Source organism: Thamnophis elegans, chromosome 2 (assembly GCF_009769535.1).
Source record: "Thamnophis elegans isolate rThaEle1 chromosome 2, rThaEle1.pri, whole genome shotgun sequence".
NCBI lineage: Eukaryota > Metazoa > Chordata > Lepidosauria > Squamata > Colubridae > Thamnophis > Thamnophis elegans.
In genome coordinates, this window is record NC_045542.1 from 110,938,664 (window position 1) to 110,962,786 (window position 24,123).

Below are 24,123 nucleotides of genomic sequence, written 5' to 3' on the forward strand. Positions count from 1 at the left end.
ACATATTATAAACTATTGTTTCTCATGAAAATAGGAGCTGGAATGTGGCAATGACTGATTAAAGCTAGTCTAGTGACATGATATCACCCATCTACTTATGATACAAAATACAATAAAGTTTACATTGGTTTAAACTGGAAACAAATGAAAGCTAAGGTACCTGTACACTGCACAAGTCAAAAAAGGGGCCGTGAAAATATTTACAGATCCCTCACATCCTGGACATAAATAGTTTCAACTCCTACCCTCAAAACAACTCTATAGAGCACTGCACACCAAGACAACTAGACACAAGAACATTTTTTTCTCAAACGCCATCACTCTGCTAAACAAATAATTCCCTCACCAGTGTCAAACTATTCACTAAGGCTGCATTACTATTACTATTAGTCTTCTCATCCTTCCTATCACCCATATCCTCCCACTTAATGACTTCAGGACTGTAATTTTGTTGCTTGTATCCTTACAATTTCTATTCATAGTGATTGTTTCCTGATTGCTTATTTGTACCCTATGACTATCATTAAGTGCTGTACCTTATGATTCTTGATGAATGCATCTTGTCTTTTTATGTACACTGAGAGCATACGCACCAAAGACAAATCCCTTGTGTGTCCAATCACACTTGGCCAATAAAAAATTCTGTTCTAGTGTTGGGTGATGATGGATGAGCGGTACTGTACAACAGAGTTGAAGAGCCAAAGCGTTTCAAAACTTGTATATATTATGCCTCGCATATTGCTTGATCCCAGCAAATTATAATAAAATCATAATTAAACTCTGGGTTAGCCCACTGTGTGAACCATCGTCTCATTGTTATGTTCAAAAGCACAGCTAAAGTCTCTTTTCCTCTCCCCTTAGCCAGTTTGCTGTGGGATTGACTTTCAGTTAAGAAAAACTTGATAAGACTATATATTTTCAATAAAGAAATATGATCCATCATTTTTTTTAACAAAAATTACTAGGAAAGATGATACTGTAGCATTCTTCAATCTGTGTAAGTTCTAGATGCATTGCAGTTGCATTTTCCCTGGCCCCATTGTTTGAAATTGTGGGAGTTTCCAAATGTTTGGAGAGTTCCAGGATAATGATGGTTTATTATTACAATAAATGCACTTGATGTTTATTTGGGTATTAGAAATATGTTCCTGTAAAAGTGATTCATTCCCTGAAAAGAACTATTAAATGTTTATATACAGTAACTGAGCATATCAGTCCTCCTCAGCATCCCCTCGGTGCACACAATATTTTAAGTCTCCCGCTCTGATTCTTGACGGGCAGCTCAAAAACAAGTCACGAAACTCTAATCCCGCCTCGACGAAGTGCTCCACCGCTCCCTTCGGCTGGGGCGTGGGGAAAGAGAAACGTTTCCGTGGGTTGATTGTAAGGACGCCTGAAAGCACGATGAGCGCCGAGTCGCTGACTTTGGATTGTACAATCCATCTCTTCTCGTACTTGGAAGTGCCGGATCTGCTCAGAGCAGCTCAAGTGAATAAGGTACACCCGTTCCCTAGCGCAAAACCCGCAGCATAGTGCGTACTTGGCTGATACACCGCGGTGCACAATATAATACCAGTTTTCCCAACGTGCTATTATAGCTATCTAAATCCACTCTTGGCTATTGGGCGCGAGGTTTGCAATGCACGGATCAGGTTGCTAGTATAGATCACGCTAACTTCGATCCTTCCCTTCGTACAATCCGTTCATTTGCCAACAAGACTGCTGTTGCCTTTTCAAGGCGGGAGGGAAAACGTCCCAAACGGGCATTAAAATTTTCAAAGGAAAATGAAAGGGAGTTTCGAATAGTTTTAATAGAGGGGAGAAGACACCGCGATCTTCTCAACACCGGAAAAGCCTTCAAGAGCGCCGTCGCGACACACCCAACGCATCGCTGCAGAAGAGGGGGAGAAAGGAGCCGGAAGTCTCGCCCTTTCTAGGGAACTCGGCTGGCCGTCACTGCATATCTTATTTTTAGTGGGTTACATGCTGGATCCAGTTGGGGTGCTTCCGCCTTGGGCTGTACTTCTCATTTTGGACGCACGTTTGTCCTCTATATTTTCTTATCTTGAGGGCTTCGGAGCTTTACATAGGCAATAAAGCATTTGGCCCCACTTCACCTGATGTCAGGAATAGTTTTACCACCTTGAGTTTATGCCACTTGTAGGACTCTTTAAGGGTGAAATTCAATAAAGATTTTATTGTTTCTCCCTAAAATAGCATCTTCCTGGGAATTGTTATATTTAATGTTTTATGATGAATGTATTTTTCAAGGACGATGTTAATGATCTATCACTATTGTATGTACGTTGAGAGCTTATGCATTCAATTCCTCGTGTGTCTAATCACACTTGGCCACTAAAAAATTCTATTCTATTTTATTAGGTGCATATTGAGTAAAATGGGTTTGGATCCTTGAGTAAACACAGTATGAGGTTATCTTGCAATTTCTCAAGCACTGGTTGAGTTCCTAAATTTTTACTAAGCCATAGCTAATGGCTTTACTTGCATGACACACTAAACCATGATTTATCCAATGCCATTTGGGTTTACAGGTCACGCAACTACTGGTATCAACTAACCAGAAGGGCTGGGTTGGCACAGTATGTAAGGCATGTTTGGAGCTCAGTGTGTGGCATGAACCCAAGCATTGTGGTTGGTTCAGCTATTATACTTAGTAGGCATTCCATGAATTGTAGTTCAGTATTAAGCATGAGCCGTGTCATTATGGCTTACTCTATCAGGTTAAATAAAATCAGAGATGGGCTTCAAAAAATTTAGCAAGGAGTTCTCTGCACAGTTGTTGGGTGGATGTGGCCTAGTCAGGCTCCTGTACAACAGCAGGAAAGGAGTGGGCGTTTTTGCCTTCCCCAGGCGCTGGAGGCTTTCCTCGAGCCTTCAGGAGAGCAAAAATAGCCTCCCCAATCTCTGGAAGTCCTGGAGGCTGGAAACAGGCCATTTCTCAAACTTCTGGTAGGCGTGTTTTTCATCCTCCATGTGCGCCCTGCACTTACCTGCATCCAAAACAGGCTGCATGGGGACTCCTGGAAGGGGAGAGGTGGGTGTGGCCAGCCAGGAGTGGAATTTGGTGTTTCTCTGAACTGCACAGAATCTTAGCTAGAGGTTCTCCCGAACTCCTGCAAACCCTCAGCAGCCCACTCCTGAAAATCATAGTTGGTGTAAGCTGTGAATTCTATCTTTTGGTCCAGTGAATCTTAAGAAGTTGCTTCTGAAACCTGCCATTCTTTTCCATCCCATTTTAGGCATGGAACGAAGCAGCAGAGACCACCTTTCTCTGGAGGTGAGAGCAGCACAAGAAATGATAGGAAGGTCTGGATTTCACCCCGAGAATGGACGTTAGTGGATACAGATTGCTGGATACACTTCTTCCCAACGATTTATTCCTGGTTGTTAGGTGGAAGGGTAAATTGTTATTTTTTGCCACATCCTGTTTGTGGGTTTCCTTGAGGTAGGGTCACTAGATCTCAGCTGCAAAAGTTCAGACCAGCAAAAAGGCTATCTTATACTTGCCTGGATTTTTATTGCTCAGATCTGCAGGCTCAAGAGAAGTGCTCAGTTGGTTTCTGTCATTTACAAAATGCTAGACTAGCTAGGCTTCCAGTCTGAAAAAATCTCTATGAACTCTTAAAAGTCAGTTAACAGCTGTACCTGGTAAATGCCATGGAAGTAGTATAATCATACCTTTTTGCTTACTAAGTCTTAAACGTTATCTTTTATAAGAAAGGCTAGCCAGGTGCTGCCACCTGCTGAGACTAGGCAGGCCTGATTGTCTTTCACTGCCTGGGAATTCCATGGTGACGTCTAGATAGGGAAGCTGCACCAGTTGTATCAAGGAGATAATTATATTTCATATAATACAAATACAGGACCACCATTTGAGAAGCCTTCCATTTAACAGATACAGATGACGCCAAAAAGAAAAAGGCCACCTTGGTCTTCTGTTTAACAGCATTTCAGCATTTGATAAAGACTGTCTTGTTCAAAGAAATACTCATTTTATCAGAAATGTCAATTTCATTTTAGTTCCTGAATCAGCTTATATTTGCTATTTTTATTTCCTTAAATGTGTCATTAACATTTTATTGTTGTGCATCAGCCTTATGATTTTAAAGCTTCAGAAGAATATTAAATGTTTAAATAATCACATGTGCCTAGTGTAAATAGTTGCATATTTGTATATTCCACTGATTAAGAAATGTAGGTGATTGCTCTATAATTAGTAACTATTAGGCTCATGATACTTAATTGTTCTTAATATTTACAGTATTTTAATGTTCTTATTACTAATTGAGATTTGAAGTATTGAGAAATGACATTAAAATAAACCTTCCAACATTCTTTTTAATCTAAGCAATCATATTTACAGAAGATAATTGTTAAAAAATTAGAACTGCTATTTACTAAAGCAGACTTGGAGAAAGCAATTTAAATTTCACAATAATAGTGCAATTTTTATATTTATAGAAATATGTGTCTAAAAAGGTGGGCTTTCTGCAATATCTCTATGATCCCAGGAATCCACTCTTGGAAAAAGTACTATCTTCATCGCTCAAATCTTGAATCTAAGATGACATCAGGACAGGCTTCTGTTGATTATACATGTAAAGCTATAAGAGGACACAATGGTATGAGAAATGTGGTACACCACCAAAGTAATATTTTACAAGAAAAATATATTGAAATCATTTCTAATTATCAACTTGCATTATACTGTAGTTATGTATATGATTTGTATTCAGAAAAATGAGAACGTGCATTTTTGCAGTAATGGAAGAGCACAGGGTCCTATAAATTTTTTTCATAGTCTGAAAAAATGTATCTGGTATATATACTACAGTTATCAAATATTTTCCCAATCAGTAGCTTGCCAATCCTAGATTTGGGGCCTCCATGGAATTTTAAATCAGTTTTCTGGAAAATTGTTGAATCCATATCCATCTATCCGTGTGCATCTATCCTCATACATTCATACAAGTGTAGAAACCTGTATAGTTTCTCAAAATGGGTCTAATTCAGCTCCTCCATTGCTATCATGGTCTCTGAATGCAAACATTTGTTGGCTCAAAAAGCCTAATGAAATCATCCCCCCAAATGCCTTCTACCCTGGCTGGAATGACCTAGCAGGGCTTGGGATCAATTTTCTATTTGGGAAGTTGAGTGAGTGAAGGAAGAAAAATTAATTGCATTGGTGGATGCAATTCCGCCATTGCAATTCCACCATTGCAGACCATTCCAACAGCTAAATTGCAAACGTTCTCTAAGTTTGTGATCCAAAATTTTCTACTCATATGTGATCCAAAATTGTAGAGCTGATCCAACTGCTAATGCTTATAGTTGACTGTAAATTTACAGTGTACTATGCAAAGTGAAAATACCATGGGATTGATCGTTTAGTTTTCAGAAGGAAACTGTTTGTTCTTCTGGAGCCATTGAACTAGAAGATAATCAAGCCCCCAAATACTTTGCATTTAAACAAAGATCTGTTGTGTTGCTGCAGGAGTGATACATGAAATGGCTTATCTATCTGAGAATCAACATATGTTTGCAACAGGAAAAGTAAATTCCACTATATGTTCTGTATCTTCTGATGGCACAGTCAAGGCATGGAATGTCCAAGAGGTAAGAAAAAGGAGCATATGGAGTAAATCATTTCAAAGACTTGCAGAGAAGAGCCATAAAGACCTGGCTCTTTACCAGGCCTTGGGCTAGAGTAGCTGTTGACCCCTTTGTTGGATGTTAGTTGATGTGGGGATGTTTTATCTTTTTCTTTGTCTGTGTCTGATTGTGTTTGATTATCTTTATTGTACTGTTTTTATTCAGTATTGTTTTTGTGTATTGTGAGCTGACAAAGTCATTTGGAGTCAGGTGGTATCAAATTGAATAAATACATAAAGACTTTAAAAAATGCTGTACATAAAAACTTTTTAAAAAACATCCATACATATTATTGAGCCTTTTGTTTGAAAGTTGGAGGTCTGAAACCTTTTCCAGGAGAGCTCTGCATCCTCACATCCTTCTCCCACTTCCTGTTTTGGGGTAGTGGCTCAATAATTTCCTGTTGCTACCACCTATCTTTCAGGGGTGGCTCATCTGGTGTCTACCCCTGACCCCTAATGTGCTTCCTTTTTGATGATTGAAAGGTCAAAAAGCAAATACAGAAATGATTTTTATAGTTCCATCTCCTGGCCCCATAATCTAGAATAATGTGAATAGTGAATTCGGCCCATTTTCCCCACCCCTGCTTTGGAAGCAAACCAGCTTCTAAAGATAAACAAAAAAAGATAGAAGAAAAGAAAATATAAGACACTTTATTCAGTTTTATATGGTGAGATGAAAATTATCAGTGCTATGAAAAAAAAGGTAAAGTTACATCAATCATAGTAAACAAGCCTAAAAGAAAAAAATATTGGGCTGGGTGGACCAGAAGATGGTTCTTGTAGAAATGGATTCTCTTGGGCAGAATCTCAGAGATCTCAGAAGAGATGGCATTTACAATTGTTTTATAGCTTATAAGAATATTCTAGAATAAAAGGAAACATTTTTGTATTTGTAGTATGCATACTGTTCAGTTCCTTAACTTCTATAGACAAAAAAACCCATGTGATCACCATCTTCAATGTTCTCAGCTAGCTTATGAAAAACAAAGTCAATGGGGGAATCCAGATTCACTTAATGACTGCAGATTTATTTAAAAACTGTGGTTTGCTTAATGACCATGACAAAAAATGATTATAAAATCAGATGCGACTTACCTAACAATTATGTCGCTTACCAATGATATTCATAAAGTGAGAACTACCTATAAATCTTTTATTTCAGTTGGTAGGAAGTTATTGTGATTAAAGGTTCTGTTAGTAGTGTTCATGCAACAGAATTCTACAGTGAGTACTCATCAATGCATTTAAATGATATACACAATTAAATGTTTGATTGCCAAAGGAACCCCTTGAATTGAATTTCACCCTGAATATAGATTTGTCTATGGGGATAATGGTGGTAAAATGAGCATTATGCTTTGCCGGGTCAAAAATCTAAAAATAGTGAATCAGGCAAAACTGAATTTTGCTATTAAGAACAAGGCAAATGATCTGTGACAACTGATGAGTTTCTAATAAGAAAGGCTGATAGCAGTGGTTGATGAACAATCAGCAGATCAAAGGGAAGTTTATGTCAAGCTTTTCATAGGTCATATTGTTGCTGCTCTTCCACATTGCAAGGTTTGTGCAAGATGCATCCTTTATATGTTGATGTAAGAGATGAAAATGTCAAGAGTTGAACTTTGCCAACAATGTTGTCATGCTGTGAGAATAAAGGTGACTTTCTTTGGAGCATTGTGACAGTTGATGACACTCAGGATCATTGTGTCCTAGAAATAACACACCCGTCCAGGAAATATCACTAAATTTCACTTGCTTTTTTTTAAAAGTCAAAACTCTGCCTTTGGCAGGAAAACTCATGGTTACAATTTTTGAGGACTTGGATAGTGTTATTCACATGGTTTTCCTGGAACCTGGCACCACTATCAATTCAATGCTATGCTGTAACATTCAAAACTTTGAAACCGTTAAGCAGAATCCAGAAACATTAAATAATTTTTGTTGGACTATTAAAACTGACACCTCGTCAGCCATCCAGCAAAGTTGGACCTCACTGTCTTACCCATACATCATACAGTCCAGACGTGCCACCACGTGACCTTCATTTTTTCCCCTAAATTGAAATTTTATTGTTAAGGGAATTGTTTGATCCAAATGAAGAGGTAGAAAGGACTCGCAAGATCCGGGCGAAAGGATAAGTTGTATAATAGTGTTAAGATGCAAGTAGGAGAAAGTTGACCCACTCTATTCAACACATTCAAGAAACAGCATTAAATAACATTCCAATAAAGCTCTCGAAGTGGAATGTTATTTTGAAGATGCAATGTGAGCTATATAAACAATCTGCTTTTTCTTCAAGAATGCAGTACATGAGAAATAACTGATGAAGACATACCTGATGCAGACAACAAGAACAAATCACATGAAAGGAAATAAAGTATTATAAATCTGTATATTTAGACACTTCCCCCCCCCCAAGACTGTTTTCACAACAATGCCATTTTTAAATTCTCAGATTTAATGTTTTTTGGGGGCATAGACATCACAACTGTGATCCAAAGGAAGTTGTTATTTTATGTGAAATGAACTAAATTCTTTTAGGAATTTTTGGCCACAGCTCAGGACTTTGAAATACAATGGAAAAGTCTGACTCATTATCATGATCTAATAGAGAAATAAATAAAGCGTACAAGTTTCAACAAGATAAAAGCAACGTTATTTGGAGGTTGAGATTTGCCCTCCCTAACGTTATTTTAATTGTAAAAAGATAGTTTTTTCACCAAACTTTCTGTATGGAAACAGAAACTATATCTTTTCATGGAAAAATATTTCAGATTGAAAAGAATGCATGGTACATACACTTGCAATAATAATTGCTCTAACAGGAAGGTGGTTTTTTTTAAAAAAAAAATACTTATCAAATAGAATGAATTTTCATTTTTCTTTTTTTTTGCTTTTTTTTGCTTTTATCAGGGTAAACAGATTTGGTCTAGTCCCCAACAGGAATTTCCACTAGTAAATATTATCACATTTCCTGCATTTAACCTGGCAGCTACAGCAGACACTCAGGGGACAATCAAACTCTGGCATGGGACTACAGGGGAAGAACTTTCAACTTTTTCAGTGTCATCCACATCATGCTGTATGGTAGCCTACACAATAAAGAATAATCCATTCTTAATGGTAAGTAGCACAGTAAATGAGTTGATCCTCAAGGAAGCTTTCTTCTGATTGCCAAATACTTACAAAATAGGACATTTTAAAGTAGCCTCTTTACCTGTGGCAGCTGTGTCAGTCTGAAACAGACTGACCCTTAGTGTGCCCGTTACACCTTGGGGCATCCATGGAGTTTGGGAAGTTGAACCTTTTTCTCACTTCACAGTTTAGCAGCATTTCCTCATGAAGCATGGGAAGTTTCCCATTGTTTGTAACTCCCACATCTCCATTCTTAAAACCTGGGTTTCCCCCCCTCTCCCTAAATGGCAAAAGTGATTGTCCTGTGTTCTTCATAGTTGCTTGGAGGAATAGGATTGTGTCTTTCTCAATGCAGGAAGTTTTGGAGATGCCGGATTCTTCTTGGTGTGGAAAGAAACTTTAGCAAGGAACCTCAAATTTTACTCTGTTGGTCAGCTATGAGAAATTCATTATTTGTAGTTCAGTGTTTGGCATTCAAGGCTTTATAGAGTTGATGGAATTAGCTTAGCAATTATTGCAGATGCTGACTTGCTAGAAATTAGCTATAATAGAGCTTTTCCTCACCCCATTCTGTTATTTTGAATTTTTATGAAGTAATTAGCATCTCAGAAGCTCTGGGTATTTTACATGCTTTTTCCCTTCTTTGGTTTAGGTGGGTACTGAAGAAGGCTCACTTCATACCTTGGCAGCAACTGATCTAAGCCAAATTTTGTACAAAAAAATGTTTCAGAACTGTGGTACACAGTTGTCTTTGTGTTCACCAGATGGACAATGGATACTTGTTTGTCCTAGCAATAGTGCTTTTTCACCAAAGGTATGGTTTCTATTACTATTAAATGTGTCTGTTGAGACCTAGTGGCATTGCAGGACAAAATCGTTCATAATTGTTTCAGAAAGATAGGCAAAAAGCAAGAGCATTAAGAATTGCAAGAAAATAGAATTCAAGTGGTCAAAAAGGAAAATGCCTTAATAGTTAAAGAGATTCAACTCACGTGGGAGGGAGGAAGCAGCCATTTCTTCACAGGAGGTGTGTATACAAAAGATAAATGCCCATTTTTCAGGGCTACTACATAATGGATTTCTGCATTGGGTTGGGCTTGATGACTTATGAAGTCATTTGCAACTGTTATGTCCTTTTGATTCTATGATCTTTCAGACATGAAGCAGTCTTGAAGCAGTAGATTTTGGAACGACCGTAATATTTAAATTCTAGGTTTCCTTCACATTATCAACATTCTGAATCTGATCGCTACTGCTTCTACCCAGCTGTTCTTTCTGGGAAAATATTTGTCAAATGCAGTCACAAAATTAATCTCAGCTAATAAGAACTGAAGACAGTTACAGTGGCAAAATTATGGTTTTACTGTTTTGTGTTACATTGAATTGCATCCAGAGTTTTGGCTCTGACTTATTAAATGAGTAAATAAAATAACCATTTGTATTTCCTCTATTATTGTTCTTTGTCTTTCTTTAACAAGTTGCTAAAGAAAACTAAGGAGAATTATTGTGTTTGGATTTTTCTAATGACTTTGTAATCTGCTTACAGCAGATCTTGAATGTCAGTTTCACCTGTAGATAATAGCCTAGGTTCAAAGAACTAGCCTAGGTTCAAAGAACTGTACTTCTAAGTTTATTGGTAAGATTTGCATTTTGGAACACGTTTCAAAAATCATGTATGATGCAGAATAGAGCTTTGCAATTCAAATAAGAGAGGTCATGTAATAGAAACCAAAACATGCAGATCAGAGGCTCAACTCCAGCATTTTAGAAGTTAAGAAAGGATTTCTTGGAAAGTTGCTGCCAAGCAATATAAATCAGATGCTGGTAATCAGGTGCTTTCCCAAGTATTTGAATCATAATTCCCACTGGTCATGCTGGCTAGAGCTGATTGGAGACACCCCAGTTCTTTTTCTCATGCGTAGACAGTACGTACTGATATAAATCAAGGTCCTTAGTTGAGATAGAAATTTTAATATATTAACTTGCATTTTTCACACAAGTTTCAAAGTTATACTGATATTTCTAAAAAGTGTAAATTAAATTTTTGGATTCCAACTTATTGGTGTTATTTTCTTTTTGCATGTCAGGTGTTTAACACATATTATGCAACTCAGCCAGAAGATGATGATTTGATACTATCTAGTCCTTTACCTATTACAAATCATTGCCAGGCAACGTGCTGGTTACCAACTGAGTCAGCGAGAATTGCCATTTTGCACAAAAATGAGATGTTTCACATTGATAGCTTTGATCTAGCAATTGAGAAGTCTAAATACAAAAAGACTGTAACAGGTAGGCATCATCAAATGATTGTGTAATTTTAGATGTGCCATTGGATATTTAAAATGTGCTGGACCATAATGGAAAAAAAAATACAATCTATTGTCAGGCAGTAACATTATTAAGACTAAAGATATCCAAATAGTAGCTTTTTACTGACAATATATCCAAAGCTTTTCTATACATATTTGCTTGACCTCGACAGATAATGTATATTGTTCAATCAACAATTTTACATTATCTTTAACTTCTATTTGATAATAATCTGGAAAACATTATGAAATGGCAATCATTCTTTTAAACCATTTATGCCAAACATTCAGGTGCCATTTCTAATCCCTGAACAATATTCTTTTGGGAAAATCCTTTCTGACAGCTTTTAGGGGAATAATGCTTTCTTAGATTGCATAATCTTCTAAAATGACTTACTCTATTTGATGCTCTGTAGCAAATCTAGAGACTTTAATTCCTTTTGAGTATTCAATCTTTGTTATTTAAAATACTTATACTCTGCTTGCTACCACAAAGTCTCCTGGAATGTGTACAAAAAATGAAATAGTTGGTAATCTAGAACATAAGCTAGTTGGAGAAAAAGGTAAAAGAACTACAGCTGATTTTGGTTGGTTGAATTGCCTAGATGATTGCTAATCAATAGTTAGTAGAGCATATGATAGTTGGAATGGAGAAAAAGGTAAAAGAACTATGGCAAATAATTGGCTGGTTGAATTACCTAAATGATTGATAATATAGATTCTGATGCCTTGCAATTTGTTGTAAACTGCCCAGTTACTTTGCAGTGAGATGGGCAGCAAACAAATTTATTAAATAAAATAAATAAAATGTATTTATTCTTTATCAGACTTTCTTGTCTTGATTAAGCTTTCTTTTTCTTTCTATATTTATTGCTTTCAGTTAAGATAAGCTTAGATTTGCTCGCTAATGGTTATCTAAATGACTAAGATACAGACCCAGCTGGTTAGTATGGACTGCCCATGCAGCCCTATGCCCCACCGCCCTGGTGGGTGTTAGCCATCAAGATGAGGAAGTCCCATTGCTCATGCTATTCCAAGACTCAGTGACTTTGGGCCTGTCCCTCTCTGCCCAATTCACTTCACAGATTTTTTTGTCGTGGGGAAGAGTACTGTTGGATACATTCACTGCCTTGAGTTATTTATAAAAGTAATAAAGGCAGGATATAAATAAAATTAGTAATAAAATAATACCATCAAATGAAACTGTCTTCCCATCTTTGATAATCTTTGGCAGTATCAGGATTGCAATTCTCAGAATTCCTAATCAATGTTGACAAAGAACTATTGAGTAAAATAGAATACAATTTTCAATCATTTATGTGACACAAGAATGAGTGTTGTTCTTTTTATGAAAAAGCTAAACAGGTTGCAAGCTTCACATTACCAGCCCAACAGCAGATGACAAATATGAAAGGATTTGGCAAGCAAACCCTTCTTATAGCAGCTGGACCAGAACTAACAGTATATTCTCTGAGCGGGACTGTATTGATGGCTTTCAAGGATCATCATAAAATTATTACATCTATTTGGGTGGTATGGTGACTCTTCCTTATTTACAAACATTTTAGTCTATTATTTTTCAAACAAAAAACCCTGAGTAGCTGTTACTTTCTGCTCTGCATAGGTATTAGGTATATTTAACTAAACAACTTTTTGCCATTCCATCCTATTTCAGGATCCTTTTCATGTCGTAACATCTTCCATGGATCTTTCACTCCGTGTATACTACTGGAAAAATAACAAATCCTCTTTGTTGACAAGTTGCTATCATTTATTGGGAGGATCTCACAGATGGTCAAGGTAAATCTCATCTTTTAAAAAATGTTTTATGGTTTGTTGGCATTTTAACGGCCTAGTGACATAGTGTTAACATTTCATTTAGTATTTTTCAAATGTGATTATAGTATTGAGCACCCACTAGCAATTTGTCTTGTTCAGGACTCCCGGATAACTAGTTGAGTTTCTCCTGCCTGAACTTGTCTATTTAAGATGTAGCAGTGTCTTTTGTGTATTCTGCAGAGAAATTCCATCATCTCTCACCAAGTTGTTGCATGCAGGTTGAAAGTTTCCTTTTCTTATTCAGCTTTCAAACCTCACCTGACCCTTTCAGGCTGATTATTTAGAGAATATTTTAATCTGATTTGCTGATAATTAACCATGGTGTTTTCTTTAAAAGGCGGATTAAAAATGTTTAATTTCTTATTGTATATCAAACAGGGTATAGCAGAGCTTTTTTTTTTCTTTATAGTGATACCTATTCACCAAATTATCCAAGTACTAACAAGTTAAGAACAGCCTTGATATGTCAAGTAATCTCTGTATATTTTTAACATTTTTTTTCATAATCACAAGAATTTATATCTGGAGGCCACACTGAAATATATTACTCAAATATAAACTTTCCAACTGCAAATTACAGAATCCACTGTAGTATATCATGCAGTGAGCCAACTGATGTAGTCTTTGGTGTATATCTCGGCCTGCAATGAAATATTCTATTCCATGTAAAACCTGGTCCCATAGTTTGATTTCTTGTATTTTACATATTGAATTGTTTCAATGTGACTTGTTATTTAACCAAGTACTAACACAAACATTTCATTCACATAGTGGCTTCAGATCTGTAGCATGCGATGATGTCAGCATTGTTGGAATAGTGGCTGGAATTGATGGCAAAGACATTTTAAGAGCATATTCCTTTCATCTGTAAGAGTTCCATGCACTTGTTTCACTCTAAACATTTTCCACCAAGTTGTCCAACTCAAATGATAATAGAAACATGATTGAAACCACTGCAACTAATTGACTGAAGTAATAGATTACCTTTTCAATAACCAATTTGACTAAATTCCACTTGGCTTGAAAAAGACCCACAGGAGCTTTGTCTAGCTTTATTAAATGTATCTTATACCTTATATGTGTGTGTATATAATTTTAGATTGTTTACATATGCTTGTTTTTCTATTTTCCCATTCATAAAAAGGCTACTTTCTAAAAATTATAACTGAATGTACAATATAAATTATACTTGTGGAAAACAAAACTTCATAGTCTAAATATGGTCATTAAAAATAAGCAGGTGTTGAAAAATGCATGAAAAATGTGTTATTTCAAAATTTATTTCACAGGAATCACCAATTATGAACTACATCAGGGGTGTCAAACTGGATTTGTTCAAGGGCTGGATCAACATTGTAGTTCTCCCCGGACCGGCCAGAGGTGGGTGGGATGTGACAGACACCTGCAGCACTATGCTGGCCAAAATGGGGCACCCAGTTTTCTGTCTGGATGGTCTCCTGCAGCACTCTGCAGGGGAAAGTGGGGCATTGGGAGCGGCATGTGGCCTTCCAGAGGCACTGTGGGCCAGATTGAAGCACCCTGCAGGCCAGATTAGTCCCGCGGTCCTTGAGTTTGACACCTACCCCCCCCCCGCACCCTAATGTTATTTTTAATTGCTGAAATTTGCTTGGTTCTTGTTCCTTGAGTTTATCAAGTGTGGAGCTTGAAAAGGGGTGCTTTCTTGTGTTTCTGTTATTTTGTGTTGTTTGCATATTTATATTCTGCACTGGGAATCATGAGTCAGACTGAACCAGAAGAGGAAGGCTTAGAGTGGAGCAGTTGACATTTCAAGATATCTCTCCCAATTGTCTTTCCCAGACGAATAAATTAGGAGAAACAAAATTTGGGATTCTTTTTCTCCTAGAGTAGGAGAATCTGATTTGTCCCCAACACCTATTATAGTCCTGTTCTGTACAATTTTAGGAGAGTTGCTCTGCTGATTTGTAGGTAAAATCTCAATTTCGTTTACATAGAACATAGTTGCTTAGGCATACCAACAATTAATCTATTCTAAACTATACAGAGGCTTTATTGAAATATGAAGACATACTTAGATGATAAAACCAGAAATTAGAATGCAACAATACATAAGAAACACAATCTTTCTCAAAACTGAATTTCTATTTTATTATGAAAAATAGCTGTACCCGGCTACGCGTTGCTGTGGCCCAGTCTGGTTAAATGGAAAAGAAAGAAAAGAGAAAGCGTAAGTTTCTAATATGTTTAATTTCACAATGCTTGTGGGTATACAATATTTTTTGTTGTTCCATTTTCTGTGCAGATATAGATTGTCTGGTTTGCTGACTCTAGAACACGCAACATATAATTGTCCATGTGAGAAACAATCCATGTCTAGATCATTAGTCGGTATGAATAATAATTGCGCTGCATTTCATATTTGTTTCTTCCTGACTGACTGAATTTATCATCTTAACGTGATATCCATCGGCACCATCCCAAAAAATGATATAGCAGGGCATCGCAGCATCGATGAGTTTCTGCAACTTTTGTCAATTGATCGTTTCTGCGATGAAGAACAATATCTCTAGGTTGGAATTGATCTCCGACTACAACAATTGCCACTTCATCTGTAGTTGGAGCATTGAATCTTCGCACATGTTCTCCAGCAGGCATTTTGTCAGCCTGAATAACAATCTTGTGCATATCAGATGGATCATGTCAATTGCTGTTTTGAACAAACACACTAAATTCTTTTTTTCGTGAAGTTGTTCTTGCAGTTGGGAAACGATGGACCTTTTTATGCCAGTAGAAATTCTGCAGCGTGCATTCAATTCATCATTGCCATCACCGATGAAATACATTTGTAGGAATTTATATTGACCATCTGGGAATAGAAGCAGGGAGCTGGCTTTATGATAGATTTGTCCTTTCACTTTAAAAGTTGGCATGAATGGAACTGTTACGATTTCTGCACCGAACGTCATTTGGAAGCATGAGTTGTATTTCCTGATGTTAGATAGGAAATTGTTCTGACCCCGCTCGTTCCACACCAACACACACTGAGCCAAAGATACTTTAAGGAATTTACTAAAAGACAGACAGATCCTTGACAGCAAACCAGCACAGATAAGCCTTGGCAGCAATTCAGCCTGCCAAGCTAGCCACAAAAGTTCTCCAACTTTTAGTCAATGCGTTGACTCCTGCAACAGGGCGTGTGCACAAACATTCCTCTTATAGTGTTGAGAGGAGCCTAATTACCACCAGCTGAGTGCAATTATCTCCTATAACTGCGCAACTGTTCCTTACGCCTATCAGCTCTTCGGTGCCGGGCATCCAGGAACAACTCACCTCTGAGGTCCGAATCACTCCCCCTTGGTCCAAGGCTCAGGCACCTCCTGGTGGCCAACCAGCCTCTCTGCACCCTGCTCGGAGTCGGAACCCTGTCCAGGGTCCTCCACATCCTCCAGAGCTGACTCATAGGGCCCCTCGCTGTCGGAGTCTGGTGGCAGCTCCAATGGCTCCTGCTGGGCCACAACAGGAAATACTTTGATTTGGCGGTATATCCGGCAAGCAAAGTTTTTAATGGCTCTGGCGGTTCTCCAAGTTGAGGCAGTTTAATTTTTCTGGCGGCGCAACACATTCCTTTTCATTTCTCCATTAAATTTCAGAGCCTTGCAATGAGGACACACTTCAGTCATAGTGCCGATGAGAACATGCCGACTCAAACTATAATCATCAGCTGGGTTGTACTGGAATGCAAGGCAATTGTAATTGTGTGATTTCTGAGCACAGAGTCGTGTTTGATGCTGATCTGCTGTTTCTCGTTGACGTCTTTCAGCCACTCTCAGCCTGTCGCATTCATTATGTTGAGAATGAAAGAGATCTGAAGTTGCAGAATGTGATCGGCGTGCTCGCAACCGTGCATTCTCAAGTCTGGTTGCACGTTGCTCGGGTGCTTCCTTGGCACGTATTTGAGCCATTCTTTGTCTGTTTTGCTCGTTCGCCGATGCCCGTTCTTCCTCAGTTTGATTTGCAATTACTCGCCGCACTGCTTCCGCACCGCGAGTACGACGACCTAAGTTTGATTTTCTGCAAGGCATTATTTGGATGAAGTACAGCAGAACAATTGCACTGAAAAAGAAAGTTATAACAAAAAAATATAAAATTGCAAAACATTTAAAAAGCAAAAACACGAAATAAAAAACAAAGGAAAAACATGGTAAATGACACAGCTGAATTCCAACCCAATGTCACATGAAATAATTAAATTAATGGAAATCTATGAACGATCAATATAACAATGCAATTGGAAACATTGAAATGGAATCGTAAAATATTTAGTATAGTATGTGTTTTTTAATGTCCACCAGATGGCGCTGGTTTTCAAAAAAGCATGTTTTTACCTGTCACAGGTGTGACATCTATAGAATATAGATATATAAAAACATGCACGTATTCGAATGCAACGTTGTGTCAAAAATTTAAAGCAATCGGTGAAGAACTTTCAGAGATTTGAGATTTTGAACAAATGAACATTACATTTTTATTGATTGATTGATTGATGCATGCATGCATACATACAAGAGTAGTACTAGACTTAAAATGAGTTTGAAATCACAACCACACTTCTCCCCAATATGCAAGGGGGGGAGGGGGATTGTTCTTAAATTCTTCTGGCAAAGGGGAAAGAATGATTCATCAAAGTAGTTTAAGGAACCTCTGCATTACTTGGTTTATTTTATTCAAGGAACAAAAAAGTAATGGTTAATCTTGCAAATTTATATTATAGAATAACTTACATTAGGAACATATAATTCGACCAACTATGATCCTGTTGTGATATTAAAGCCCTAAGAAAGGCAGCAGGTTGTATAGTTAACTCCTTATAGGCAAAACCACTGCCCTAAAACTATGCAACCTACTACCTCTTCCTAGGAACCCCACCATTTCTTCATTCTTCTAAAAAGTTGTGAAAAGTTATGCACATCTTTAAAGATTATGCAGTATAAAACACATGCAGGTTCATTACCATTCTTCATTTGTGGTGAACAGGAAACATCCTTAAGTGTTAAATATTTTGACATCCTATCAAATGATTAGTATATAAATAAGCATATCCCCAGTCCATTTGCAACAAAACAATGGTTACTTTCTTAAAGTACAGTTTATTTTCACTAGAATGTATTTTTGAAATAAGACATTGTAAGGCCATGAGCTAATATGCAAACATAATATACTCCATCCTCAACAAGTATCTCTTTCAGTAGATAAAAGCAAAATGATTTTTATAACCTCATGTACAGTTTGCCGGTAAAAACAAAAATTGTAATTTATTTTAAACCAAGCTGCAAATAATCCATTAAGTATACTGTAGAATTTTTACTCCTCAGGGAAGGCAATAGATTGTATAGTTATCTCCTGAAGAGGGCAAAATAACTACCCTACAACTATACAATCTACTACCTCAACCTGATAAGAGAAACATATTTAGAAAGTAAATTTGTTCACAGAATATTCCTTTGAATTTGATTCTAAAAATGTAGCAGGAAACTTTTGGGTTCACATGTCGCCCCTTCAAGGCCCTTTGAATTATGGAAAACAGGTACTAGGAATAGGAAAATAGTGCCAAAACTGGTCAAAAGTAACTTGAACACAAAATATTTTTTGAATTTTGCATGAATTATTTCACTTTCAAGTCTCCCATACCATTAGCCAACTTTAAATGCTATTAATATGGCACCAGTGCAAGTTCCCTGTTGCTAACTTTCTTGCTTCCTTGAAATAATGTTCAATTATGTACATTATCTACAACTGCAAGCCGTTTCAGAATAAAATCAGACTAATGTTGCTGATGACTATCTGCTTCCTTAGGAAAGACAGTAGACTGTATAGTTATCTCCCAGTGGTGGGTATGACCCTAAAACTATACAACCTACTACCTCATCCCACAGAGCAGTATCTTCATTTAATAGATGACAACGTCTTTTTTAAAAGGATGCTAAAACATCTCTCCGGTTGTTTAATTATCTACGGTATTTCAAAGCCGTTCTTTCTAGTTCAGTATCCAAATAATTCAGTCTGTGGAACTTCTCTGGATGAAGAAATTAAGTTGTGTTCAAATACTGATGCAAAGCAACTATTATATAGTGTTCCTCATTCTATTCCACTTTCAAACCTAAAAGAAGGAAGGAAAGTTAATGAAAACCATCCTAAATAAATAGAAGCATGCAACTGTAATTTCAGCAGTAAGAAATGCCAGATGTTATAATACATTAATGGGGCAGGAAACCAAATACTATTCTTTATATTGAAATAAAATGCAGGTTGTAAATAAAGAATGTTTTGGTGCATTTGTTATATGAAAATTGCTCTGATAGATATGAACATTCAAATTTTGGACATTTTGAATGAATTGTAGGGTCTTTTTTCTCTATCTCTAACAGATAATTGATCCAAACTAAGTAAGAAATAAAGACAGGCACAAATTAGGTGAGAATGAATTAACATGACGGTAAATATAGGCGTCAAACTTGAATCCCACATATTACTGATAACTATGACATATCCATTGTTTAAAACCATAGGGCCCTATAATAAATCTAAACTTTTCTATATTTGAGTGGGATAATCAAAACAGTTGAATAAAGCTTACACTCCTGTAAGTAGGTATTAAAATCCATGTGACATTGCCCTTGCAATATTCTGGTAAATTTATCTAAAGATTTAATACATTTAAAGGTACAGCTTATGTTTTAGTACATTGGGAATTAATTGAATGTATTACATATGCTTTGTAATACGTTTGCTTTGTCTGTGATGCATATAATTAAAAAAAATACATATAGTTATTTTTCAAAGTTAACAGCTCCTGAGAAGCTTATAAAATATTTGATCTAAGGTAACTATTCAATTGCTTCTTCTGAGAACAAATATAAAACTGAAGAGGAACAAATGACAATTTATTCCCCAAAATAACTATTTGTATTCAATAATTTGATTTAATAAATTTGTAAATCAGATTTCATGTCATTATTTGAGTTAATCCATCAAGTTACTTGAAATTAATAAATTTCAATGAAGCACTAAACCATCACTGCTAGTTTCCCTTTCAAGACAAAATGTTAATTCTCACCACCAACACCTGCACTTGAGGTTTAGTGGCAGCAGCAATCACTCAGCATTTGTAGCAAACAATGAAAAAACATCCACCATTTGGTTATTTCAAAAGTGCTTTAATCTTTTATAAGTTTAGGAAAAGATCAAACACACCAAAAACAGCACCCATATTTGACAGTTGCCTGAACTAAGCTTCACATATATACTAATTTACACTAAGTAAAATGAAACCAAATCTCTTTCAAATTGCTGTTTAGTAAATCCTTACTCAGAAATGCGTATTTTAAAATTTAAAGAGCCAAAAGTTTGCATTGAAAATTGCTATGTCAACTGAATGATTCTATATTCCATGAATCTCAGACTACCATTAACATATTTCTCACATATTCAAACTTTTGAAAGGTCTGACTTAGAAATAAAGCTGTCAACAGTTCTACCCTCCTTATAATAAGGAATCTTTTTGGAAGTCTGACTGGCTTAGCGTAAGGTAAAAGCAAATCAGTCTATTCCATGGTTTGTTACTTTATTTTAGCAGTACAAAATTTTATTGCTATAACATTTTATATGAAACTAATCTATATTACCAATATATTTCTATTTTAATATCTGTTTTAACAGTTTTCAAAGACTGTTAAGAGTTGCTTTTTGAACCAATTACTAATTTAATTAATTTCAAGACACATATGCAGGAAAATTTCTTAAATACCTCATCTTAGGTTTATGCCTGGAAAAAGAAAAAAAAATCTATATTCCCTCATCATTTCAAATTAAGACACTATACTGTCAGTTTGAAAAGTTAAGTTTAACTTGACAGGACCAAAATCCAAAGTGGCAAAAGAAAAAGCTTAAATACATAGTTTTGAAGCATTTTCCTTTCAGAGATAGTCAATCCCATCCAAGGACAATGCTCTTCCTTTCCCAGCTGTAGATACACCTCCTCAGCTTTCAAGTAGGTAATAGCATGGTCATCCCACGTAATGAAATTTCACTAGGTAGAGAATATTTTTTTTGCAACTTTTACTTCCAACCCAAAGGAAGATACAGAAAGGGCAGCTGAAAAGGATAACCAGCATCCCATTCAGAAAACACTACTCCCGGAGTATAATGGCTCAATGTTTGAATTGGCGGTGAAACCATATCCAAAAAGAATAATTACTAAATTAGCAAGGGAAAAAACACCCGACACTCAAAATCCATTGTGGCTCTCGTATCTCCCAACGAGTCCCAACACGATCGGCCGATTAAAATAGCGGGTGGCTTAAATAAGGAGCGCCACAAAATGAAAAGGGGGTGGAAAATCCTCCCCCCGTCTCTGACGAAGTTACCACACCGCTTCAAATTCAAACCACTTAAGTTTTCCAACCCGGGACGGGATGAACAAATCAGCTAAAAAGGCGCTAAAGATTTGATTGCCAGATCCCTCGGGAGATCCCGAACCTCCAACTGCCCCCCCCCTCCTCAAAAAAAAAAAAAAAGCAAGCCTCTCTCTAACGAAAGGAAACGGTCACTCCAAGCCAGCCTGGACAGGATAATTATTCTCCCATCGGAAGAGAAAGACCGCGCGGGAAGGAGAGGGCGGCGCGCCTCGTGGTAGCAAAGCCGCTTGCCAAGAAGCAGCAGCCCCCACCTCTTTCTTTTTCTTTTTGGCCCCGGTCCGCCCCGAGAGGCGTCGGGCCATCGGGAGTCCCCGCCGTCCCGCAGCAGGCCTTCTCCTCCCTCATCTCTCCCTCTCCCGCGCCCCCTCCCCGGTGTTCTCGTGGTCCGGTGCTCGAGCCAGGGGGGGGGGAGGGGGGCTCGAAGGCGCGCGGCGAGAAGGAAGCTGCGACAGCGCTCGGCCGGCAATAGGCGGGAAGCGGGCGTCTCGAGAGACGGGGCGGGGCTTGCCCATCGTGCTTGGGAGTCCCCGCCGCAGCATCACCTCGCGCCCCACCCCCTTTCCCTCCTCATCCCTCCCCGGCAGCCAAGGTCTCCCTTGCCCATCTCGAACTTGCTACCGGAAGTGACGCGCCCACCTAAGAGAGGCATCTCCGGCCAATCGCGAGGACTACTACAGCCCGGAGGCCAATCGGTCGCCGCCTAGTGGGCGGCGCTTCTCAGACCTTCAGGTTTGTCAGGGAAGGCGCGGCAAGGAGAGGGAGGGGGGGGCGAAGGGGAAGAAAGGATGCAGGGCGAGAGCGGGCAGGAAGAAAGGGCGGGAGGAAGGGAGCGGGGAAACTTCGCCCTTTTTCTCCCTCCTTTCCATCGCTTCAGAAGTAACAGAAAGATCGCCTGAAGGCCTAAGGCCATTCTCCCGCGCGAGCGAAACAATCCCGCTCCCGTGCGAACAGGCCAACATCTTATTTCGCTGATCCCGCCTCTCCCCTTCCTTGCTCGCGATCACACGACCGTTACCTGTAATACAGTGATTCCGTCTCCACAGCACCATCCAGGACCCGGATGGAGTCGTCTTCGGTAGCGGCGGCGGCGGCGCTACTGCAGCAGTGCTACCGCCTTTCACAGCGTTGGATCACGGGAAAAAAAACGGATGACGTTCCCACCCCCTCCCCAAAGCGCCTAAGAAAGCTCCGCCTTCCGGCCGTGTGGCGAGTTAGGAAAGCGGGCAAGCCATCCGTCCGTTACCGCGTTTGGATGTGACCATTGGCGTAGAGTCGGGATAGCCCCGCCCTTTTGATAGATCGCGAGTTCTGATTGGACAAGATGAACGCTCCTGTGGCAGCAGCTGGCTTCCTTACCTGGTTGGGGCTTGAATGCTGCGGACCTCGATTCATCTCTCTTTTTTTTCCAAGGCGGGAGAATGTCTTCCCATCGACGGGGCGGGGGCGGGGAGGCTGAGCATCAATCTCGCCGTAATATAATCACCTCATCCTTGCTTGAAGATGAGTCAGAAGTGAATCCTGCGAGGTTCGATGCCAGCATTCGCGGAAATAACATCTGTGCTCTTCCATCCAGCCCCCCCGCCAAAAAAAACCCTAAATTAGGAGCCGCTCTTCACGATCCTACTTACAAATCGCATTGAGATCCCCTGTAAAAAATGGTTTTCGGATCGCCTTCCTGATCGGAAAGCCACTACGGCAGAAAACGAATTCAATAATTAGGTAGTAAAATACAAGCGTACAAGTTCAGATAATATTCTGATTGTTCAGGTAATTCTCAGAGTTCAGTTAGGCTTGCTCTCAGGTAAATGTGTATAGGACTGCAGCTCCCATTACTTTTGCTGCAGCATGATAACACGGCATGGCAACCTCTCGGGCATGCGGAAAATGGAAACTAGGAAAATGGAACCTTCCAAGACATCTGAGTTCTGTGGAATTTGATGGAAGCGCGTTTGGAATTGGGTCAGACGCTTTTGCGAGCAAACTGACAGTTTTCTTTTAAAGGGGCGTAATAAAAGGCCAATATGGTACTGGTGATACACTTGGAGGACAATCTGGAAAAATCGCTTTGCGGTGTAGATGTCTAGGATGGATTTTTGGATGGATTGGGTGCCTTAAAGTCATCTGTGACTATACGAAAGAGAAGAAATCTTGATGCTGCTTCATCTATGATTGCAGCTTTCTTACTGCTATAACTGTGCAATTTGCATATAAGTATCTTGTGGGAGCAGATTTACCGTAGAAGTCATTTTCTCTTTACTGAAGTGCTAATTTAAATTTAATCTTCAAAAATTATACTGCATAATTTACACCCACACAATAATTAATTTCTGTATAGCAGATTCAGGGAACTTTAGGCTGCACAAGGGCTGTTTCCTAATAGACACAGTATGTGCAATGCCTTATGTTCTGTATTTGTGGGCTCACTGTTGGTTGTAAAAAAAAATGTTCAAAGCACATGACTTTAAAGCTTAAACAGTTCCATTGCTTCTTTTCAACAGAGAAACACTGAAATGATACATGCTTCTTTCTGTTACAAGTTTACTTATGCAAAGCATGTGATATTTTATCTGCAGCGATTGCCTCTTCTTTATGTGAGATCCCAAGAAAGCAGTCATTCTTCAAAAGATTTTTTTTAAAAAAAGCAGAAGTTCACATGGGGGAATAGAAGCTGTTAGTTTTACTTCCCTACTTTAAACTTCTTTGTAAAGG

At 38.3% G+C, this 24,123-nt stretch overlaps 1 protein-coding gene across 4 annotated transcripts; it reads left to right on the forward strand.

The window, feature by feature from the left end:
- The first annotated feature begins 1,321 nt into the window (after nucleotides 1-1,321).
- Nucleotides 1,322-14,167, forward strand: FBXW12 (F-box and WD repeat domain containing 12). 4 transcript variants are annotated; one of them, XM_032212036.1, is made up of 10 exons: nucleotides 1,322-1,497; nucleotides 3,261-3,298; nucleotides 4,483-4,643; nucleotides 5,516-5,637; nucleotides 8,589-8,798; nucleotides 9,463-9,624; nucleotides 10,898-11,102; nucleotides 12,480-12,655; nucleotides 12,798-12,922; nucleotides 13,733-14,167. In XM_032212036.1, the coding sequence occupies exons 1-10, from the start codon at nucleotides 1,405-1,407 to the stop codon at nucleotides 13,830-13,832; spliced, it is 1,392 nt and encodes a 463-aa protein (XP_032067927.1). In that variant the 5' UTR covers nucleotides 1,322-1,404; the 3' UTR covers nucleotides 13,833-14,167. The 4 variants fall into 4 exon arrangements, with proteins under 4 accessions (XP_032067927.1, XP_032067928.1, XP_032067929.1 ...); XM_032212037.1 differs by having other exon boundaries at nucleotides 1,439-1,497; nucleotides 3,261-3,420; XM_032212038.1 differs by lacking the exon at nucleotides 1,322-1,497 and adding an exon at nucleotides 1,928-2,041 and having other exon boundaries at nucleotides 3,261-3,420.
- The last annotated feature ends 9,956 nt before the right edge of the window (nucleotides 14,168-24,123 follow it).